The 17,204-nt window shown below is 34.1% G+C and overlaps 1 protein-coding gene across 1 annotated transcript; it reads right to left on the minus strand.

The window, feature by feature from the left end:
* Nucleotides 1–9,690: 9,690 nt before the first annotated feature.
* Nucleotides 9,691–11,574, minus strand: LOC129909480 (putative gustatory receptor 39b). Its single transcript, XM_055986556.1, has 2 exons — nucleotides 10,739–11,574; nucleotides 9,691–9,762 (listed from the first exon to the last, which is right to left on the minus strand). Exons 1-2 carry the CDS (start codon nucleotides 11,492–11,494, stop codon nucleotides 9,691–9,693), a joined length of 828 nt encoding a protein of 275 aa, XP_055842531.1. The 5' UTR covers nucleotides 11,495–11,574.
* Nucleotides 11,575–17,204: the final 5,630 nt, after the last annotated feature.

Below are 17,204 nucleotides of genomic sequence, written 5' to 3' on the forward strand. Positions count from 1 at the left end.
ATAGTTTTTGCATCGCTGAATCCAGATTTGAAGTCAATTTTGCCTTATCACGTCAGGTTTCTGAGATATCCTCAAAAAAATGGCTAAACCAAAAAAACAAAATTTCTTATCTGGGGTTGCGACTAGGTTTTTCATATAAGGGGTATTCACGATCCGATGCAACTGGTCTTGTATCATTGCAAAAGTGCAAAAGTGTAAAATCTTACAACACTACAACAACAAAATATATGGATTGAAATTTTACAATGGTTTTGCACTTTTGCAATACCCTAGACCTATTGCAAAATAAAAATACAATGGTGTAAAATTTTTTTGACAGATGGCATCTCGCCGTCGCGTCGCCCATGATGAACAGTTTATCTTTTTTATTCTATTTATAAGGGTTGTCGCTACTCTTGTCCCGTAATTTAGTTTCTTTTAATGTAAAATAGTTAGTGAAAATTAATTGACCCGAACAAAACAAAGAATTAAATTATAAAAAATGGAAAAAAAGAAGAAGCAACGGTGGAGAAAAAAAAAACATCATGAATTTCATTCATGCTTCAATATTTACTATAGATAAGAAGAGGGGCGTTCACGATCCATTGTAAAAAAATAAAATTTTACATTTTTACTAGGCTTGTTGCACCAGATCGTGAATACCCCTATAGTTTTTGGGTTGCTAAAACCGAATCCGAATTCTATTTTGCCGTATCACCCCAGGTTTTTGAGATATCCTCAAAAAATGTCAGATAAGAACTTTTTTTGTTGAGTTTAGACATTTTTTGAGGATATTTCAAAAACCTGACGTGATACGGCAAAATAAACTTCGGATTCGGTTTTAGCAACCCAAAAACTATATGAAAAACCTAGTCGCAACTCCAGATAAGAACTTTTGTTTTTTTGGTTTCGACATTTTTTGAGGATATCTCAGAAACCTGACGTGATAGGGCAAAATTAGGTGTGTTTTTTATTACCACCGGCCTTAACTAGACAAAAAAAAACGCAGTCTGGGCTAAGCAATTTACATGTTAAATACAGCAACACCTTAGCCCCTTGGGCTTAGTTGTTTAGCCCGGAGATTTCTCTGGGTTTAACTTTTTGAAGAGTTTTAAATCTGTGCTACCAAACAAATTTTTTTATAAATTGTTTAGAATTTGTTTAAAAACGTGAAAACTGACGTTTGGAAGGACAAAATGTATTAAAATAGTTTTGCTAACATACATTACTGTATCTCTTTGTAAAACATACATGAAAATTACAAGAAAAGGACGAAAGCGAAAAATATAACAACTCTAAATTTTTGTTGTGTCAGCTGTTTTCGGAACATTCAATATACAGTGCTGCCAAGATTTCAGGTTAAGCCCCGAGGCGTTTTTTTTGTCCAGTTAAGACCGGTGGTAATAAAAAACACACCTACTGACTCCGAATGGATTCAGCGATCCAAAAACTATATGATTAACATATTCGCGCATCCACATCAGATAAAAAAAATTTTTGTTTTTGTGACATTTTTTGAGGTTATCTCGAAAACCTGACGTGATGGGGCAAAACGGACTTCGGATTCGGTTTCAGCGACCCAAAAACTATATGGTCGCAACCCCAGGTCAGAACTTTTAAATTTTTTTGTGTGGCTGTGTAATTGACCTCAACTCCAATGCGTTTCGCCTAGATATGCCCCAGCAAACATTTCTCTTCAGAACTGAATCATAATTAGTTCACATAAGTGAACAAACCCTTCATTTATGAATTCAGTTCTGAACCTTTTTGATTCCTTTCTCCTGGGTAGCGTGGCAACCTTAGAGGATATAATAGGTGTGTTTTTTATTACCACCGGCTTAACTGGACAAAAAAAAACGCACAGTACACATAAAAAGGTAATATATTCCGAACTGACATTGGTCGCTAGATTGTCAAAACATGACACTTTGGCGACCAATGTCAGCTACCGAATTCTTAATTGTTTAAAATACCGACGAAAAACGCACAAAAACCGCTAAACGACGCACACCACTAATTTTTAAACAATTATTTACCATTTTCCGCGATGAAACACGAAGAAAATTTGTTATTTTTCAATTTATAATATTTTTAAATGACATTTTATAAATTAAAACAAAAACAAATTTCCTGTTTACTGCGATTGAAATATAAAAATTAAAGGCCGACCTGACAGATTGGTGCCCATTTTTGACAAACAAATTTTGACAACGTTCGGAATATATTACCTTATTATGTGTACTGTGAAAAAAACGCCTCGGGGCTTAACCTGAAATCTTGGCAGCACTTTATATTGAATGTTCCGAAAACAGCAATCACAACAAAAATTTAGAGTTGTCATATTTTTCGCTTTCGTCATTTTCTTGTATTTTTCATGTATGTTTTACAAAGAGATACAAAAATGTATGCTAGCAAAACTATTTTAATACATTTTGTCCTTCCAAACGTGAGTTTTCACGTTTTTAAACAAATTCTAAACAATTTATGAAAAAATTAGTTTGGTAGCACAGATTTAAGGCTTGGCCACACTGGAGGGTATGCGGTAGCGGTACGGGTAGCGGTGAGGGTACTTGTATGAAAAAAATTCCAAGCTGACACATCAACGTTCAGGTGTGGAATTTTTTTAGTACAAATATCGTTACCGCTATACCGCATACCCTCCGGTGTGGCCAAGCCTTTAAAACTGTTCAAAAAGTTAAGCCCAGAGAAATCTCCGGGCTAAACAACTAAGCCCAAGGAGCTAAGGTGTTGTTGTATTTAACATGTAAATTGCTTAGCCCAGACCGCGTTTTTTTTTTGTCCAGTTAAGGCCGGTTGTAATAAAAAACACACCTAATATATGGAGTGCTTGTGCTGTTAGTTTCGTGAAGCTTTGAGGCTTGGCCACACCGGAGGGTACGCGGTAGCGGTACGGGTAGCGGCAACGATATTTGTATTAAAAAAATTCCACACCCGAACGTTGATGTGTCAGTTTGGAATTTTTTCCATACAAATACCCGTACCGGTACGGGTATTTGTATGGAAAAAATTCCAAACTGACACATCAACGTTCGGGTGTGGAATTTTTTTAATACAAATATCGTTGCCGGTACGGGTATTTGTATGGAAAAAATTCCAAACTGACACATCAACGTTCGGGTGTGGAATTTTTTTAATACAAATATCGTTGCCGCTACCCGTATCGCTACCGCGTACCCTCCGGTGTGGCCAAGCCTTTAATAAAAGTTTCTCTAAAGCGTGTTTATTTACAGCTGCGGAACCGGACTTCTCATTGAAAAACAAAGAAAGAAAGAGAAGAAAGATCAGCGTCGGCAGCGAGTCCTATCCATGCATATGGCGTTAAAATAGGGGTATTCACGATCCCATGCAACTGGTCTAGTATCATTGCAAAAGTGCAAAAGTGTAAAATCTTACACCACTACAACAACAAAATATATGGATTGAAAATTTACAATAGGGGTATTCACGATCCGATGCAACTGGTCTTGTATCATTGCAAAAGTGCAAAAGTGTAAAATCTTGCAACACTACAACAACAAAATATATGGATTGAAATTTTACAATAGTCTTGCACTTTTGCTATACCCTAACCCTATTGCAAAATAAAAATACAATGGTGTAAAATTTTTTTGACAGATGGCAGCTCGCCGTCGCGTGTCACCCATGATGAACAGTTTATCTTTTTTATTCTTATTCTTTTTTATTTTGTTTCTTTTGATGTAATTTGTGAAAATAAATTAAGCCGAACACAACAAAGAATGAAATTATAAAAAAATTGAAAAAAAAGAAGCATCGGTGGAAAGACAACTCCGTAAAAAAAAAGAGTGAAGCTGATATAATTCATATCATGGATTCCATTCAATATTTACTATAGATAAAAAGAGGTGCGTTCACGATCTATTATAAAAAAATAAAATTTTACACTTTTACTAGACCTGTTGCACCAGATCGTGAATACCCCTAATGGTCTTGCACTTTTGCTATACCCTAACCCTATTGCAAAATAAAAATACAATGGAGTAAAATTATTTTCGACAGATGGCAGCTCACCGTCGCGTCGCCCATGATAAACAGTTTGTCTTTTTTATTCTGTTTATTATGGTTGTCGCTCAACATGTCCCGTAATTTAGTTTCTTTTGATATAAAATAATTTGTGAAAATTAATTAACCCGAACAAAACAAAGAATTAAATTATAAAAAATGGAAAAAAGAAGAAGCAACGGTGGAGGAAAAAAAAACATCATTCATGCTTCAATATTTACTATAGATAAGATTTATTGTAAAAAAAATAAAATTTTACATTTTTACTAGGCCTGTTACCCAGATCGTGAATACCCCTAATGTATTAGTGCCTGGCTACAAGGTGATTTTTCAATCGCCTAAGCAGTGAGTTTGTAGGCAAGAGGGATGAGGAGTGAAGGGGGAAGATGCTCACGAAGGGAACTGAATTTTCTGAGGGCAGTACAGTTCCATTGCTAAATTTTTCCTCTTTTTGACGTTTGTTCCTAGAAAATGTAAAAGTGGAACGTGATTGGGCACAACAGTGTGTGGCCACCGCATGTGATTTTTCAATCGATTGAAAAATCACTGTGTAGCCAGGCACTTAGGTATAGGAACAAGCACTCCATATATATATGAAGAGGGGAAATAGTGGAAAAATTTCAGGTTTCATGATCTATTTGCGTCTTGAGATTCAAAAAATGACAAAAAAATGAATCTGAGATTCAAGAATCTGAATCTGGATTTTTAGCAAGATTCACGCATACAAACACACGCACTTTCACACACACTCCTCTGTTTGACATTTGTCTGAACATTTTTTATTGTTTTATTTTTTATATAGGTACGCACAGATTTCCTATTTGCAGTGGAAAATCAGAAATTTTTACACAAAAATCTCAAAAGTCAATAGAAAACGACATGAGATTCAAAAATCTGAATCTGGATTTTTATCAAGATTCACGCATACAAGCCCACGCACTTTTACACACACTCCTCTGTTTGACATTTCGTCGCCTCAATAAAATATTGTCGTATGTGCAAAATTGAGGTTTTGAGATTTGAATGCAGTTTTGCTAATTGATTTTTTCTCTTTCATTCTGTGAAATCCGTTTTTCGATATCTGTCTTCGTTTCCGAGATAATCAGTATGCATTTTGTCGTATGTGTAGGTTTACAAACATTTTCAGTATCTATTTGTCGTAAGTGCACCGAAAACGTGCACATACGACAAAAATTATCACATACTACAATTTTTTCATACAAAATCTCAAAAGTCAATAGAAAACGACATGAGATTCAAAAATCTGAATCTGGATTTTTATCAAGATTCACGCATACAAGCACACGCACTTTTATTCACACTCCTCTGTTTGACATTTTGTCTGAACATTTGTTGTTGTTTTATTTTAAAAAGGTTTTTTTTATACGCACAGATTTCGAAAAATTACAAAACTAGATTTCATATCAGGGGTATTCACGTAAACGCGGAAAACCCATAGAAACCATAGAATTTTCTATCGGTAGAAATGAGTGGTGAACAGATGACATTTACAAAGTTTTTTCCGCAAAAACAATGGGCTGCACATTGTTTTGCGAGAAAAAAAATCGTGATGAGTAAATTTTTTTTTTGATTTTGGTTTACAGCTGTGGTGAGTTAAAAAATATTTTTTTTCGGAAAAAATTTAAAAAATCTCTCATAAGAAATGCATTGTTTTTTTTTTGCTAGAAGAACTGTATACTTAGCTTAAAAAGGAGTACCATGGCAGAAAAAAGGCAGAGAAAAATACTAAATAATAAGCCATACAACTGAATTTATTTATTAACCTCAATAGTGTCAATAATTTAACAGGGGTTAACTATTTAACGCAATTCGCACACGGCCTTATACTAAAAATTTTTATAATGTTTACACCAAATAAAGGTACCACCACCAAAATATTTCCGTTGAAGCTCGCTCACATGAATGTATCAGACAACACGTATAGAAGGATTTAGAGCAACCCCTAAACATTTCCGTCTTCTATAACTAAAAACTGTATGAGTATAACTAAACTAGAAATTATCGATGACAATATCTGTAAGAAATACATATGTGTGAGTTATTACATTTGGGTTTTAAATATTGAACATATCACACCGCTCCCAATAGAACCAAATTAATATTAAAAAAATATTTGGCATGAATAAATATCGGCCTTAGATTTATGTGAAGTAAAAATTCTTCTAATGATTCCTTTGATTTGTTGTGGTTTAAGTTTGTAAACATTCTTTGTACAAGGTCCTTCGTTCGATTGCCCTGAAAGAAGGAAAACGTTTTTGTTAATTAGTCTTGTGTTATTATACTGTAGGGAGCTGGCAAATTAGGGGATAGGAGCCTTTATAATTTATATGTGTTTTGAGGAACATAACAATCTAGAAATGAAATGAAAATTCCAAAACAAAAATATCCTAGGTATCTTAAATTGTAAGTACTGATATCTTGGGGAAAAGATTGAAAACTCTTTATGTTATGAAAACCACCATGAGGTGATTCAAGTAGTTGAAAATTACAGTTTTTTAGAGTCGAAGCCATCATATTCATGCACGTTTCACATCATCAACTTTAGGCAAAAAAAAATTCCAGCAAAAAAATCAAGTTTTCGTTTCCAATTGTGAATTAAATATCTGTCACATTGGAATAAAAATAATAAAATAATCGATGAACAAAATATAAATTTCATACAATTAATTTCTTCAAAAAAACAAGACTTCATTTAATTTATTTGCTTACCTACTATTTTTCATTGACTTATGGCTTGTATAGCTTTGAACCACAGTCCACTTTGAGCTTCTTGTCACACATACAAACAAAAAGAAGATCAAAAGTTCTCCTTGACTATTCCAAGGCATTTGACACCATAAATCACAACATCCTATGCCAAAAACTTCTGAAGATCTACAATTTCTCTCCAGATGCAGTTAATCTTGTGTCTTCCTATCTTTCGGGAAGACGCCAAGCTGTTGTTCTGGGGAATAAGTCTTCTAGTCTTTTGCCAGTGTCTAGTGGAGTACCGCAAGGCTCCATTTTAGGTCCATCACTCTTCTCTATTTATGTGAATGAAGTACCTAAACTCTTACACCACTGCGAAGAACATCTTTTTGCTGATGACATCCAGTTAATGAAAAGTTGCCATATCGACATGGTCAACGATTGTGTGGATGCAATTAACGTGGATCTGTCATCAGTTAGACAATGGTCAGTTAATTGTGGGCTTACCTGGAATCCGCTAAAAAGAAAATGCCTTGTAATCTCTTGGAGGCCTCTCGATTTAAGTAGTTTTCCAGATATTCAGCTGGGTGACTCAAAAATCGAATTTGTGGATACGGCTAAAAATCTTGGCATTTGCTTTAAAAGAACCTTGAGTTGGAACGACCACATCAATCAAATTGTTGGTAAAGCTTATGGAGCTTAGATTTGTCCTTATACCTCTCTTTTCCGAAATTAAAGTGCCTCGCCCCCTAAAAAGTTTCCAAATAAATAAATAAAAATACCCTCAAAATTTCAAACGCTTATCTCAATAATAACACGTGCCGCAAAGCACGTGAATTCTGCCATTTGATTAACATGGCGTTTTCAATCAACATTGTTCATAATTTCCCTGTACCGTCAATATATACGAGAAAAATCTAATTTCTTCAGGAATGTCTCGGAAAATCCCGATACTATTTTATCAAGCTAAAAAAAAATGGAAATTCAAAATGGCGGATCCAAAATGGCGGCTGAAAAAAATCAAAATCATTGAAATTCGGTCGAGGGTCGGGTTATGCGGGTTTTTGGGGTCGCTGATGTCGAATTTTGAATTTAATAAATCAAATTCAAAATGGCGGATCCAAAATGGCGGCTGAAAAAAAAAAAATTAAAATGCGGTCAAGGGTCAAGTTATATAGGTTTTTGGGGTCGCTGATGTCAAATTTTATATCAGAAAAATAAAATTCAAGATGGCGGATCCAAAATGGCGGATAAAAAAACAAAAGCAGCGTCAGTGCAAGAGAGTGAAGTCATTTTTTCACCAACTTGAGGTTTGCGTTCTTCGGATGGATTTGTTGGATAAAAAAGTCTTATTGTTGACAAATCGAATAGTTGTGTCAAGTGTTTTATTGTATTGGAGAGATCTCGATAAGTTTGTGTTCAAAGAAATCATTGTTTAACTAGATTCGGTCAGTGAATAACTAATTAGTTTTTGTTTGCTTTATCACGGTATCCATCACTATGGCTACTCTGCCGTATTTACGTGAAAATATATACATTATCGGATAACTAATGTAGATAACTAATTAATTAGTTATCTACATGTAGAATCTACATGTAGAATCTACATCTCCGATAATGTATATATTTTCACGTAAATACGGCAGAGTAGCCATAGTGATGGATACCGTGATAAAGCAAACAAAAACTAATTAGTTATTCACTGACCGAATCTAGTTAAACAACTATTTCTTTGAACACAAACTTATCGAGATCTCTCCAATACAATAAAACACTTGACACAACTATTCGATTTGTCAACAATAAGACTTTTTTATCCAACAAATCCATCCGAAGAACGCAAACCTCAAGTTGGTGAAAAAATGACTTCACTCTCTTGCACTGACGCTGCTTTTGTTTTTTTATCCGCCATTTTGGATCCGCCATCTTGAATTTTATTTTTCTGATATAAAATTTGACATCAGCGACCCCAAAAACCTATATAACTTGACCCTTGACCGAATTTTAATATTTTTTTTTTAGCCGCCATTTTGGATCCGCCATTTTGAATTTGATTTTTTAAATTCAAAATTCGACATCAGCGACCCCAAAAACCCGCATAACCCGACCCTCGACCGAATTTCAATGATTTTGATTTTTTTCAGCCGCCATTTTGGATCCGCCATTTTGAATTTCCATTTTTTTTTAGCTTGATAAAATAGTATCGGGATTTTCCGAGACATTCCTGAAGAAATTAGATTTTTCTCGTATATATTGACGGTACAGGGAAATTATGAACAATGTTGATTGAAAACGCCATGTTAATCAAATGGCAGAATTCACGTGCTTTGCGGCACGTGTTATTATTGAGATAAGCGTTTGAAATTTTGAGGGTATTTTTATTTATTTATTTGGAAACTTTTTAGGGGGCGAGGCACTTTAATTTCGGAAAAGAGAGGTATAAGGACAAATCTAATGGAGCTCTTCGATTATTGTGGCCAACAAGAAATTTCATACCGTTGAACACTAGAAAAATGATAGCAAAGACACTTGTCGTACCCATTCTGACATTCGGTTGTGAAATTTTTCGTAAGCTTGACAGTGTCAGTCAGAGGAAAATGAATGTAATTTTTAATAATATCGCACGCTACATTTTTGGTCTTAGACGCTACGATCACATCTCCGAGTCCTCTAGAAGTATATAAATGGAATTTCCTTTGACAACCTACTTAGATTTCGAACTCTTGTCACGGTCTTAAAAATTATCTGTACGCGCCAGCCTTCATACCTTTATGATACATTCCAGTTATCGCTTTCAAGACGATCAAATCAAATCATTATTCCTCGCTTCTCATGCCTTACGTCCGAGCGACAGTTTCTTGTTAATGCAGCTCGTTTGTGGAATTCCCTTCCAACACATGTTAGGAATGTGGACACAGTACGGAAATTTAAGAAAAACTTATTTTTATATTACTCTATGTCCTAGATGGGGCCCCAGTTTAATGATTGCTGTTTGTGTTGCTGCTGTTCTGTTAACTTGTTTTCTTCTATTAACTTTATTCATGTAATTTTTAGGGGATGTAAATATTATAAATTGCTTCTATTATTCTTTTTTAAACTTTTATTTATATTTATTTTTAAATTTAATTGAAGATACCTTTTGTAATTTTCCTCAATTAGCACTTAATTATAAATAAGATGTTAATCTTAAAATTAAGTTGATTTTAATAAAATAAATGAAAATGAAACGAAAAAAAGTGAGGAACTGTATGTATGTATGTGCCTGGCTACACTCTGATTTTTCAATTGTAGGCAAGAGGGATGAGGAGTGAAGAGGGAAGATGCTCACGAAGAGAATTGAATTTTCTGAGGGTAGTGCAGTTCCATTGCTAAATTTTTCCTCTTTTTGACGTTTGTTCCTAGAAAATGTAAAAGTGGAACGTGATTGGGCACAACAGTAAGTAGCCACCGCATGTAATTTTTCAATCGATTGAAAAATCACTGTGTAGCCAGGCACAAAGAAATCAGCATACCTAATATAATACAATAAAATACAACTTACTTTTCGTACCTCAAACACATTTTTTTCTCTAAATAAGAATAATTGATTCAACTTTCAAAACTCTTAATTCGAACACAGAGCAAATAGCCTGGTTGACAAAAAGAGCAACAAAAAACGCTTCAGGGTGAGCTAAGACTGACCCAGAGTGCCGTAGAGCTGACAACGAACAAACCTTGCAATAAGGTGCAAAATGCATCGTGCAAGGGTGAGGACAGCGGACGAGAAGCTCTTCTGGATGAGAAAAGCATTTCAGCAGTTGGTCTCCCGAACTATTAGAAATGTTTCTTAAATTAAATTTTTTTTCAGAAGAATCACAGCATTCAGAAATATGTATGTACTTAGAAATATGTATGTATCAAACCGATAATATTTGTAATTTATGCAAAATTTTTAATTATTGTTAGTAAATGAAAAAATATAGGGTTTAGTTTTCGATATTTTATTGTATTTTAAATTAGGAATACTTACATTTTCGATGCATATATGCCCAGTTCGACATAGCATACTCAACTGAAGGCATATCTGTATTAATGTTGTTGAATAGTCCCCAATCATATAGTCTGGCCGTTTATCATCCATTGCTAACAGAAGCCAATAGCTGTTACAAGTAAAATCAAGAAAATAACTGCTAATCGAAAAAAGCAATGAACAGCCAAAACTATCATTAAAGTACTCTAATGCTTCATGCAATTTAGTGAAACCTTCTTTCAATGTCATTATCCTTAATGGATGATGAAGGACCTCATAGTTTACATCGAGAAACTTATTTTTTTTACTCTGTTTGCAGTTAACCATTTGCTTAAGTTTCATTTGAAGAACGTTAAAACGAGCATTTAATAGTTCTAAGTAAACTTCTTCCTGAATAAAACGTATCCTGAGAGTCGCAACAGATGCCAAATGGCTATAGAAATGTAAATGCTTTGCTACAGTATACATGTTGACAAGATAGCACAAAATGATAACTACACCCGCTAGAATGTATTTTGGAAGTAATTTTTTGGTTATGTCTTGAAAATTAACCTTGTGAAGTAATTTGTAACGAATTAAATTATCAAACTCTCGGATTCTAAGAAAAAATCGAACTTGGCTTGCTTGTTTTATAGAAGATTCAAGGAGAGTAACCAAGTGTGCAAGAATTTGTGATCCAAACACCATAGTACTAACCACATTTGATAAAACATAACCATTATCTTCGATTTCTAAATTAAAAGTTAAAATATACATTATCGTAAGTGCCAATGACAGTAAATATGTATAAACGGTTAGTATATATCGAGTTGTTTCGTTTTCAGAAAATTGGGCTAATCCAAATAGCCTGCAAAATAAAATTAACTTGTTAGTCGGCTGCATTTTGAAAAGTTTCAATACACTATGGAGTAAAACATGAACGTCTTAGTAAATGAAAAAATAAAAAAAAACAAAACAAAAAGTAATTAAGCTAAAACCGATTTTTATCGTGGAATTTTTATCGGGATGTGTCAAGACTGCAAATCATTTAATTATATTTTATAGGTGGAGTAAGTTGTTAGTGTAAAATAGTTAATTACTTTTAAAATATATTATTAAATAATCTGCAGTCTTTTTCTTTTGACACATCCTTGCCGATAAAAATCGAATATAGCTTAGTAAATTTAGTACAGGAAGGATAGACTTTTTCGTGGAACGAAATATAGGACGGCTGAATTTTTCAAATCTGAAAGAGGGGTATTAGAAAAGCTTAACTCCTGGTTTTCGGGACGCTACCCCCCTGGCGAAATCCGCCATTTTGGAAAACGCGAATCGCTCTATATATCCAAAACTATTTGTCCTAGAGAAATGGTTATCAGACCAAAGTTCTTGGAAATTTAATAATCTTTTTCTTTGTCATACATTATTTTTCTGAGCGGGAAATAGTTTTGAGGTTATGTTGTTTTAATTTATTTTTTTTTTCGATTTTTAAAGTTTTTATCATTCCCGCTAATAGTAACATAATTTTTTAAACAGTTAAAGTTATAGGCCATCAAATTACCAATAATTCGGTATATTTTTGAAAGTCATGCGATGTATGAGTCGAAAGTTATTGATCTGAAAACTATAGTCTAAGCACAGGAAAGTAAGTAAATAAAACAGGCATTTTGTGAAACGAAATATAGGAAGGCTGATTTTTTCAAATCTGAAATAAGGGTATTAGAAAAGCTTAAGTTCGGTTCTAGGGACGCCTCCTAGCGAAATCCGCCATTTTGAAAAACGTGAATTGATCTATAGGTATCTATAGCTTAAGTCCCGAGAACCAGGACTTAAGCTTTTCTAATACATTTATTTCAGATTTGAAAAAATCAGCCTTCCTATATTTCGTTTCACAAAATGCCTGTTTTATTTACTTACTTTCCTGTACTTAGACTATAGTTTTCAGATCAATAACTTTCGACTCATACATCGCATGACTTTAAAAAATATACCGAATTATTGGTAATTTGATGGCCTATAACTTTAACTGTTTAAAAAATTATGTTACTATTAGCGGGAATGATAAAAACTTTAAAAATCGAAAAAAAAATAAATTAAAACAACATAACCTCAAAACTATTTCCCGCTCAGAAAAATAATGTATGACAAAGAAAAAGATTATTAAATTTCCAAGAACTTTGGTCTGATAACCATTTCTCTAGGACAAATAGTTTTGGAGATATAGAGCGATTCGCGTTTTCCAAAATGGCGGATTTCGCCAGGGGGGTGGCGTCCCGAAAACCAGGACTTAAGCTTTTCTAATACCCCTCTTTCAGATTTGAAAAATTCAGCCGTCCTATATTTCGTTCCACAATATGCCTTTTTTTTTACTAACTTTCCTGTAGTAATTTTTATTTTTGTTTTTTTTTTTTATTGTTTATATATCTCCTCTACGGCTTGATCGATTTTATTAAAAATATATTCTTGTATCACAGAATAATCGAGAGGGAAATCTATTTTTTGGACATATGTATATTGTTTATTACACTTTTTTCTACCCGGCGAACCCCACAAGCGGATCACTAGTATGAAGCAGTAACGTGGGATAGTTATGATCCCCTCGACATCGAGATCATAACAGCGCCGAGAAAAAGGAAGAAGAAGAAGTAATAGGTCTGTTTGGGTACTGCCTAAAACTGAAATATTTCTACTTTTTTCAACATTTTTAGCCCAATTCCTGTTTGGGTACTCTGGAATGGTGTGGTTTTGTACATTATTTTTGTCAAAAAAAGAAATATTTCTGTTTTAGACAGTACCCAAACAGACCTAATATGTTGGCACAAAAAGGGTCTAACGTTTTCCCATTGTTTTTTTTTTCTAAATTCAAATTACAGTTAGTGTTTGTTTTAAATATTAATTCTGTTGACTCCTTCTTTACTCCATTTGTTCCAGTTCGGTTGTCATTGCTTTAAGTACAGTACGCATTTTAAAAATAAAAAATTGTTACACTCACGAAACTTGGCATTGGCAAAAAGTTTGCTTTTGGGATAAGAAGCAAGGATAAAAAAGTCTATAAAAAAAGTTGGTGGAAAATATAGTGAAAAAAATTGTTTGTGAAATATCATCATATATGAATACTGTAATGAATTGCAAGGTCAGCTTCCCGTCGAGATCAGACTGGGAAGAGGGCATTGTGACGAGAGGCTTCGACACCTGCATTTTCACTGATGGCTCAAAAATGGACTGTGGGGTCGGTTCGGGTGTCTACTATGAATCCCTCAATATCTCAAAATCCTTTCGACTACCAAACTTTGCCAGTGTATTCCAAGCGGAATTGCTGGCAATTAAAGAAGCTTGCAAATTACTTAGAGTACATCCAAATCAAAACCAAAATATAGCTATACTAACAGATAGTCAGGCAGCTATAAAAGCAATTGCTTCGGTCACGACATCCTCCAAATTGGTTCAGCAGTGCAGAGAGGAACTCTCATTGCTGAGTGGAAGCCTCACAATCACTCTCATCTGGATCCCAGGTCACAGTGGTTTTGAAGGCAATGAAAAGGCGGATGAACTGGCCAGACAAGAATTAGCCCTTCATGAGTCACTAGCAGAAATAGTTAACATTCCCATAGGAGTCATGAAGGGCGATATCTTCTTAATACCTAACAAAAGCTAACAATAGGTGGCACAACTTGACTAGCTGCGTCATATCCAGAAAAATCTGGCCCACCTATAATAAATCCAAAACATATGACCTAATCTCTAGACCCAGAAAAGATATTAGCAGAATCGTTGCGGTGCACATAGGAGAATTGTCATCAAAAACCTGGCCATAATTATTTTTCGTGGTTTTTGTTATTATTTCTGTTTAAAATGAGTATTCCTACAAGAAAATTCAATATAAACCTAATTTTTGTTATTTTTATTTTTTTACCAAAAACTAAAAAAATTGATTAATGGCCTGTACTCCGCCTGTCGACATTATTGTTCTCAAATTTGTTTCCTCATTCCTAATACCCAAAATAAAATACACTAATGACATCAGTAAATTTAATCTAAAAATAAAAAACGTTGCATAAAGTAAGGAGTATTTTCTATCAGAAAGTGAAAAACTAATTGACCCTCGATTCTCTAAAGAGCACCTAAGAGCACCCAATTTTCGTTGCATTGTGTTAAAGAATATATAAACTAACTCATAAGTTTCAATTCATCGCAGAATAGCGGGGTACACTAAAACAAAATTATTAAAGTTCAAATAATAACTTACCAAAAATATCAAGTTTTTAGATACTAGTTGTAAGCCCGAATTAAAATAGAAAAACCCATCTAACATTTTCAAAACTTTATTAATATCGTTAGTAAATAACTGAAGAAAAATTCTTCACGATCGAAAAACAAAAAAATGAGTGCAGCATATTGACACATGTTTGTTTTGCACCCATTTTGCCAAACTTTTTGGTGTCAATTTTGATTTTTAGAAAATCGACTTATGACCAGATTTTTACTGCAAATACTCCTATGTGCGGTGTGCACAGGACATTGGCCGATAGGGGAACATGCAGCAAAGTTGGGTATACCGCACAATACCTACTGTCGCAGCTGCTTGGACCAGCAAGAAAAAGAAACGGTCTTCCATTTCCTATGTCAATGTCCAAACTTGCTAGGAATAGAGCACTCTCTCTGGGGAGCGAATTCTTTAATGTCATAGATAACATCTCAGAATCAAGGATCAAGGATCGTTCCTAAATGCAACAAAATGGATTTAGGACTGCCTAACACTTGTTTTCCCCTTTTTTAAAACCAATTAAAAAATGTATTTCAAATAAATCCAATTATCACTCACAGGTTTCATAAGTTTTGGTATCAAAACAGCGCATCCTGCGCTAATTGGGCCAATCAAACATGGTTTGCCTTGGCCGCCATCTCTACCTACCTATCATCATATATGACACATGTTTTTAAGGTATTTTTTGATGCTGAATCTAATGACATAAAAATACGATTGCTCTAAGAAAAGTTATTGCCGATTAAAAACAAGGGTGTTTGTTTTTTTTACCTCAACAAGTAAAATATAACCGAAACCCATGTGAAAAACATGCTACACTGATGAAAATCGGGATGAAGGTTTTAGATAAGGCAGGCACAAAGGATTCATAAAGTTCTTTTTTTTGATGGGTTGAGTTATGTGTGAGAAAGGTATCATAACAGCTGACTTAAATTTTATTAATTTTTAAAACTTGGTGGAAAAGTTTTGTTTGGCATAAGAATGTATAAAGTGTAAAAAATTATCTTGAGTGAAAGGGTGTTTTTTTTAAATATGATGAAATTCGGAAACATGAACACAAAAACTGGGGAAAAATTGTTACACCAATGAAAATTGGTAAAAATGTTTCATTAGCCCTGTTCCATTGGAGGTGGTAGTTTACTAAGTAGATGTTTTGGTTAATCTAGTACTATCATCTACTCATGCTCTTCTTCCCGAGTAGATACGATTTGTATTGAATTAGTTGAAAGTGCGTTCCATTGAAAATCGCTAGTAAACCACTAGTTACTAGTGGTTTACTAGCATTGACTTTTACATTTTCTAGGAACAAACGTCAAAAAGAGAAAACATTTAGCAATGGAACTGTACTGCCCTCAGAAAATTCAGTTCCCTTCGTGAGCATTTTCCCCCTTCACTCCCCACCCCTCTTGCCTATAAACTCACTGCTTAGGCGATTGAAAAATCACCGTGTAGCCAGGCACAAACTCACTGCTTAGGCGATTGAAAAATCACCGTGTAGCCAGGCACTATGTAATAAAGAGAAATTCTAAAAAATTTGACGAAATTTTCACGCCCCCTGCCACGCCCACTTTTGTATATGATTTTTGATATCTAAAAAACGGCGTGCACCATTTGATTAAAATTTAGGAAATTTGATTATCTAGATGAGTGTAAAAATAAGAAATAGTTTCGACCCTTTCCACCTCCTGCCACGCCTACTTTTATTGTTTGATTGTTTATACCTTAAAAACGATTTGCACCATCGGCACCAAATTTAGGAAATTTGGTAACCTAGAAAAGTTAAAAAAATATAAAATAGTTTTGACCCTCTCCGCCCTCTGCCACGCAGATTTTTTATAAAAAAAATCCATTTTTATAAATTTTTAAATTTTTTTAAAGATTTGCCCTTGTCCTACAAATGTTGAAAATGTTTAAAGTTAGCAAAAATTAGCATGAAAACTTTACATTTCCGCAAAGTAAAATATTAATACAGTGTAACGACACTAAATATTCAAAATAAACTCAATATCTTCATATTCTCGCCTGTTTTTGCCAAAACAAATCCACCTTTCAAAAAGTCGTTCATTTTTTCTGGTCCGACTTTGGCCTACAAAAAGTCAAATATTTTGAAGGTTAGCAATGAAACTAAACGTGTTCTCAAAGAACAATAACAACACAAGATAATGCCATAAATCAATGTGCTACAATTTGCTACTACAACTTTGTAGGCTAAATTTAGATGAA

Source organism: Episyrphus balteatus, chromosome 2 (genome assembly GCF_945859705.1).
Source record: "Episyrphus balteatus chromosome 2, idEpiBalt1.1, whole genome shotgun sequence".
Classification (NCBI taxonomy): domain Eukaryota; kingdom Metazoa; phylum Arthropoda; class Insecta; order Diptera; family Syrphidae; genus Episyrphus; species Episyrphus balteatus.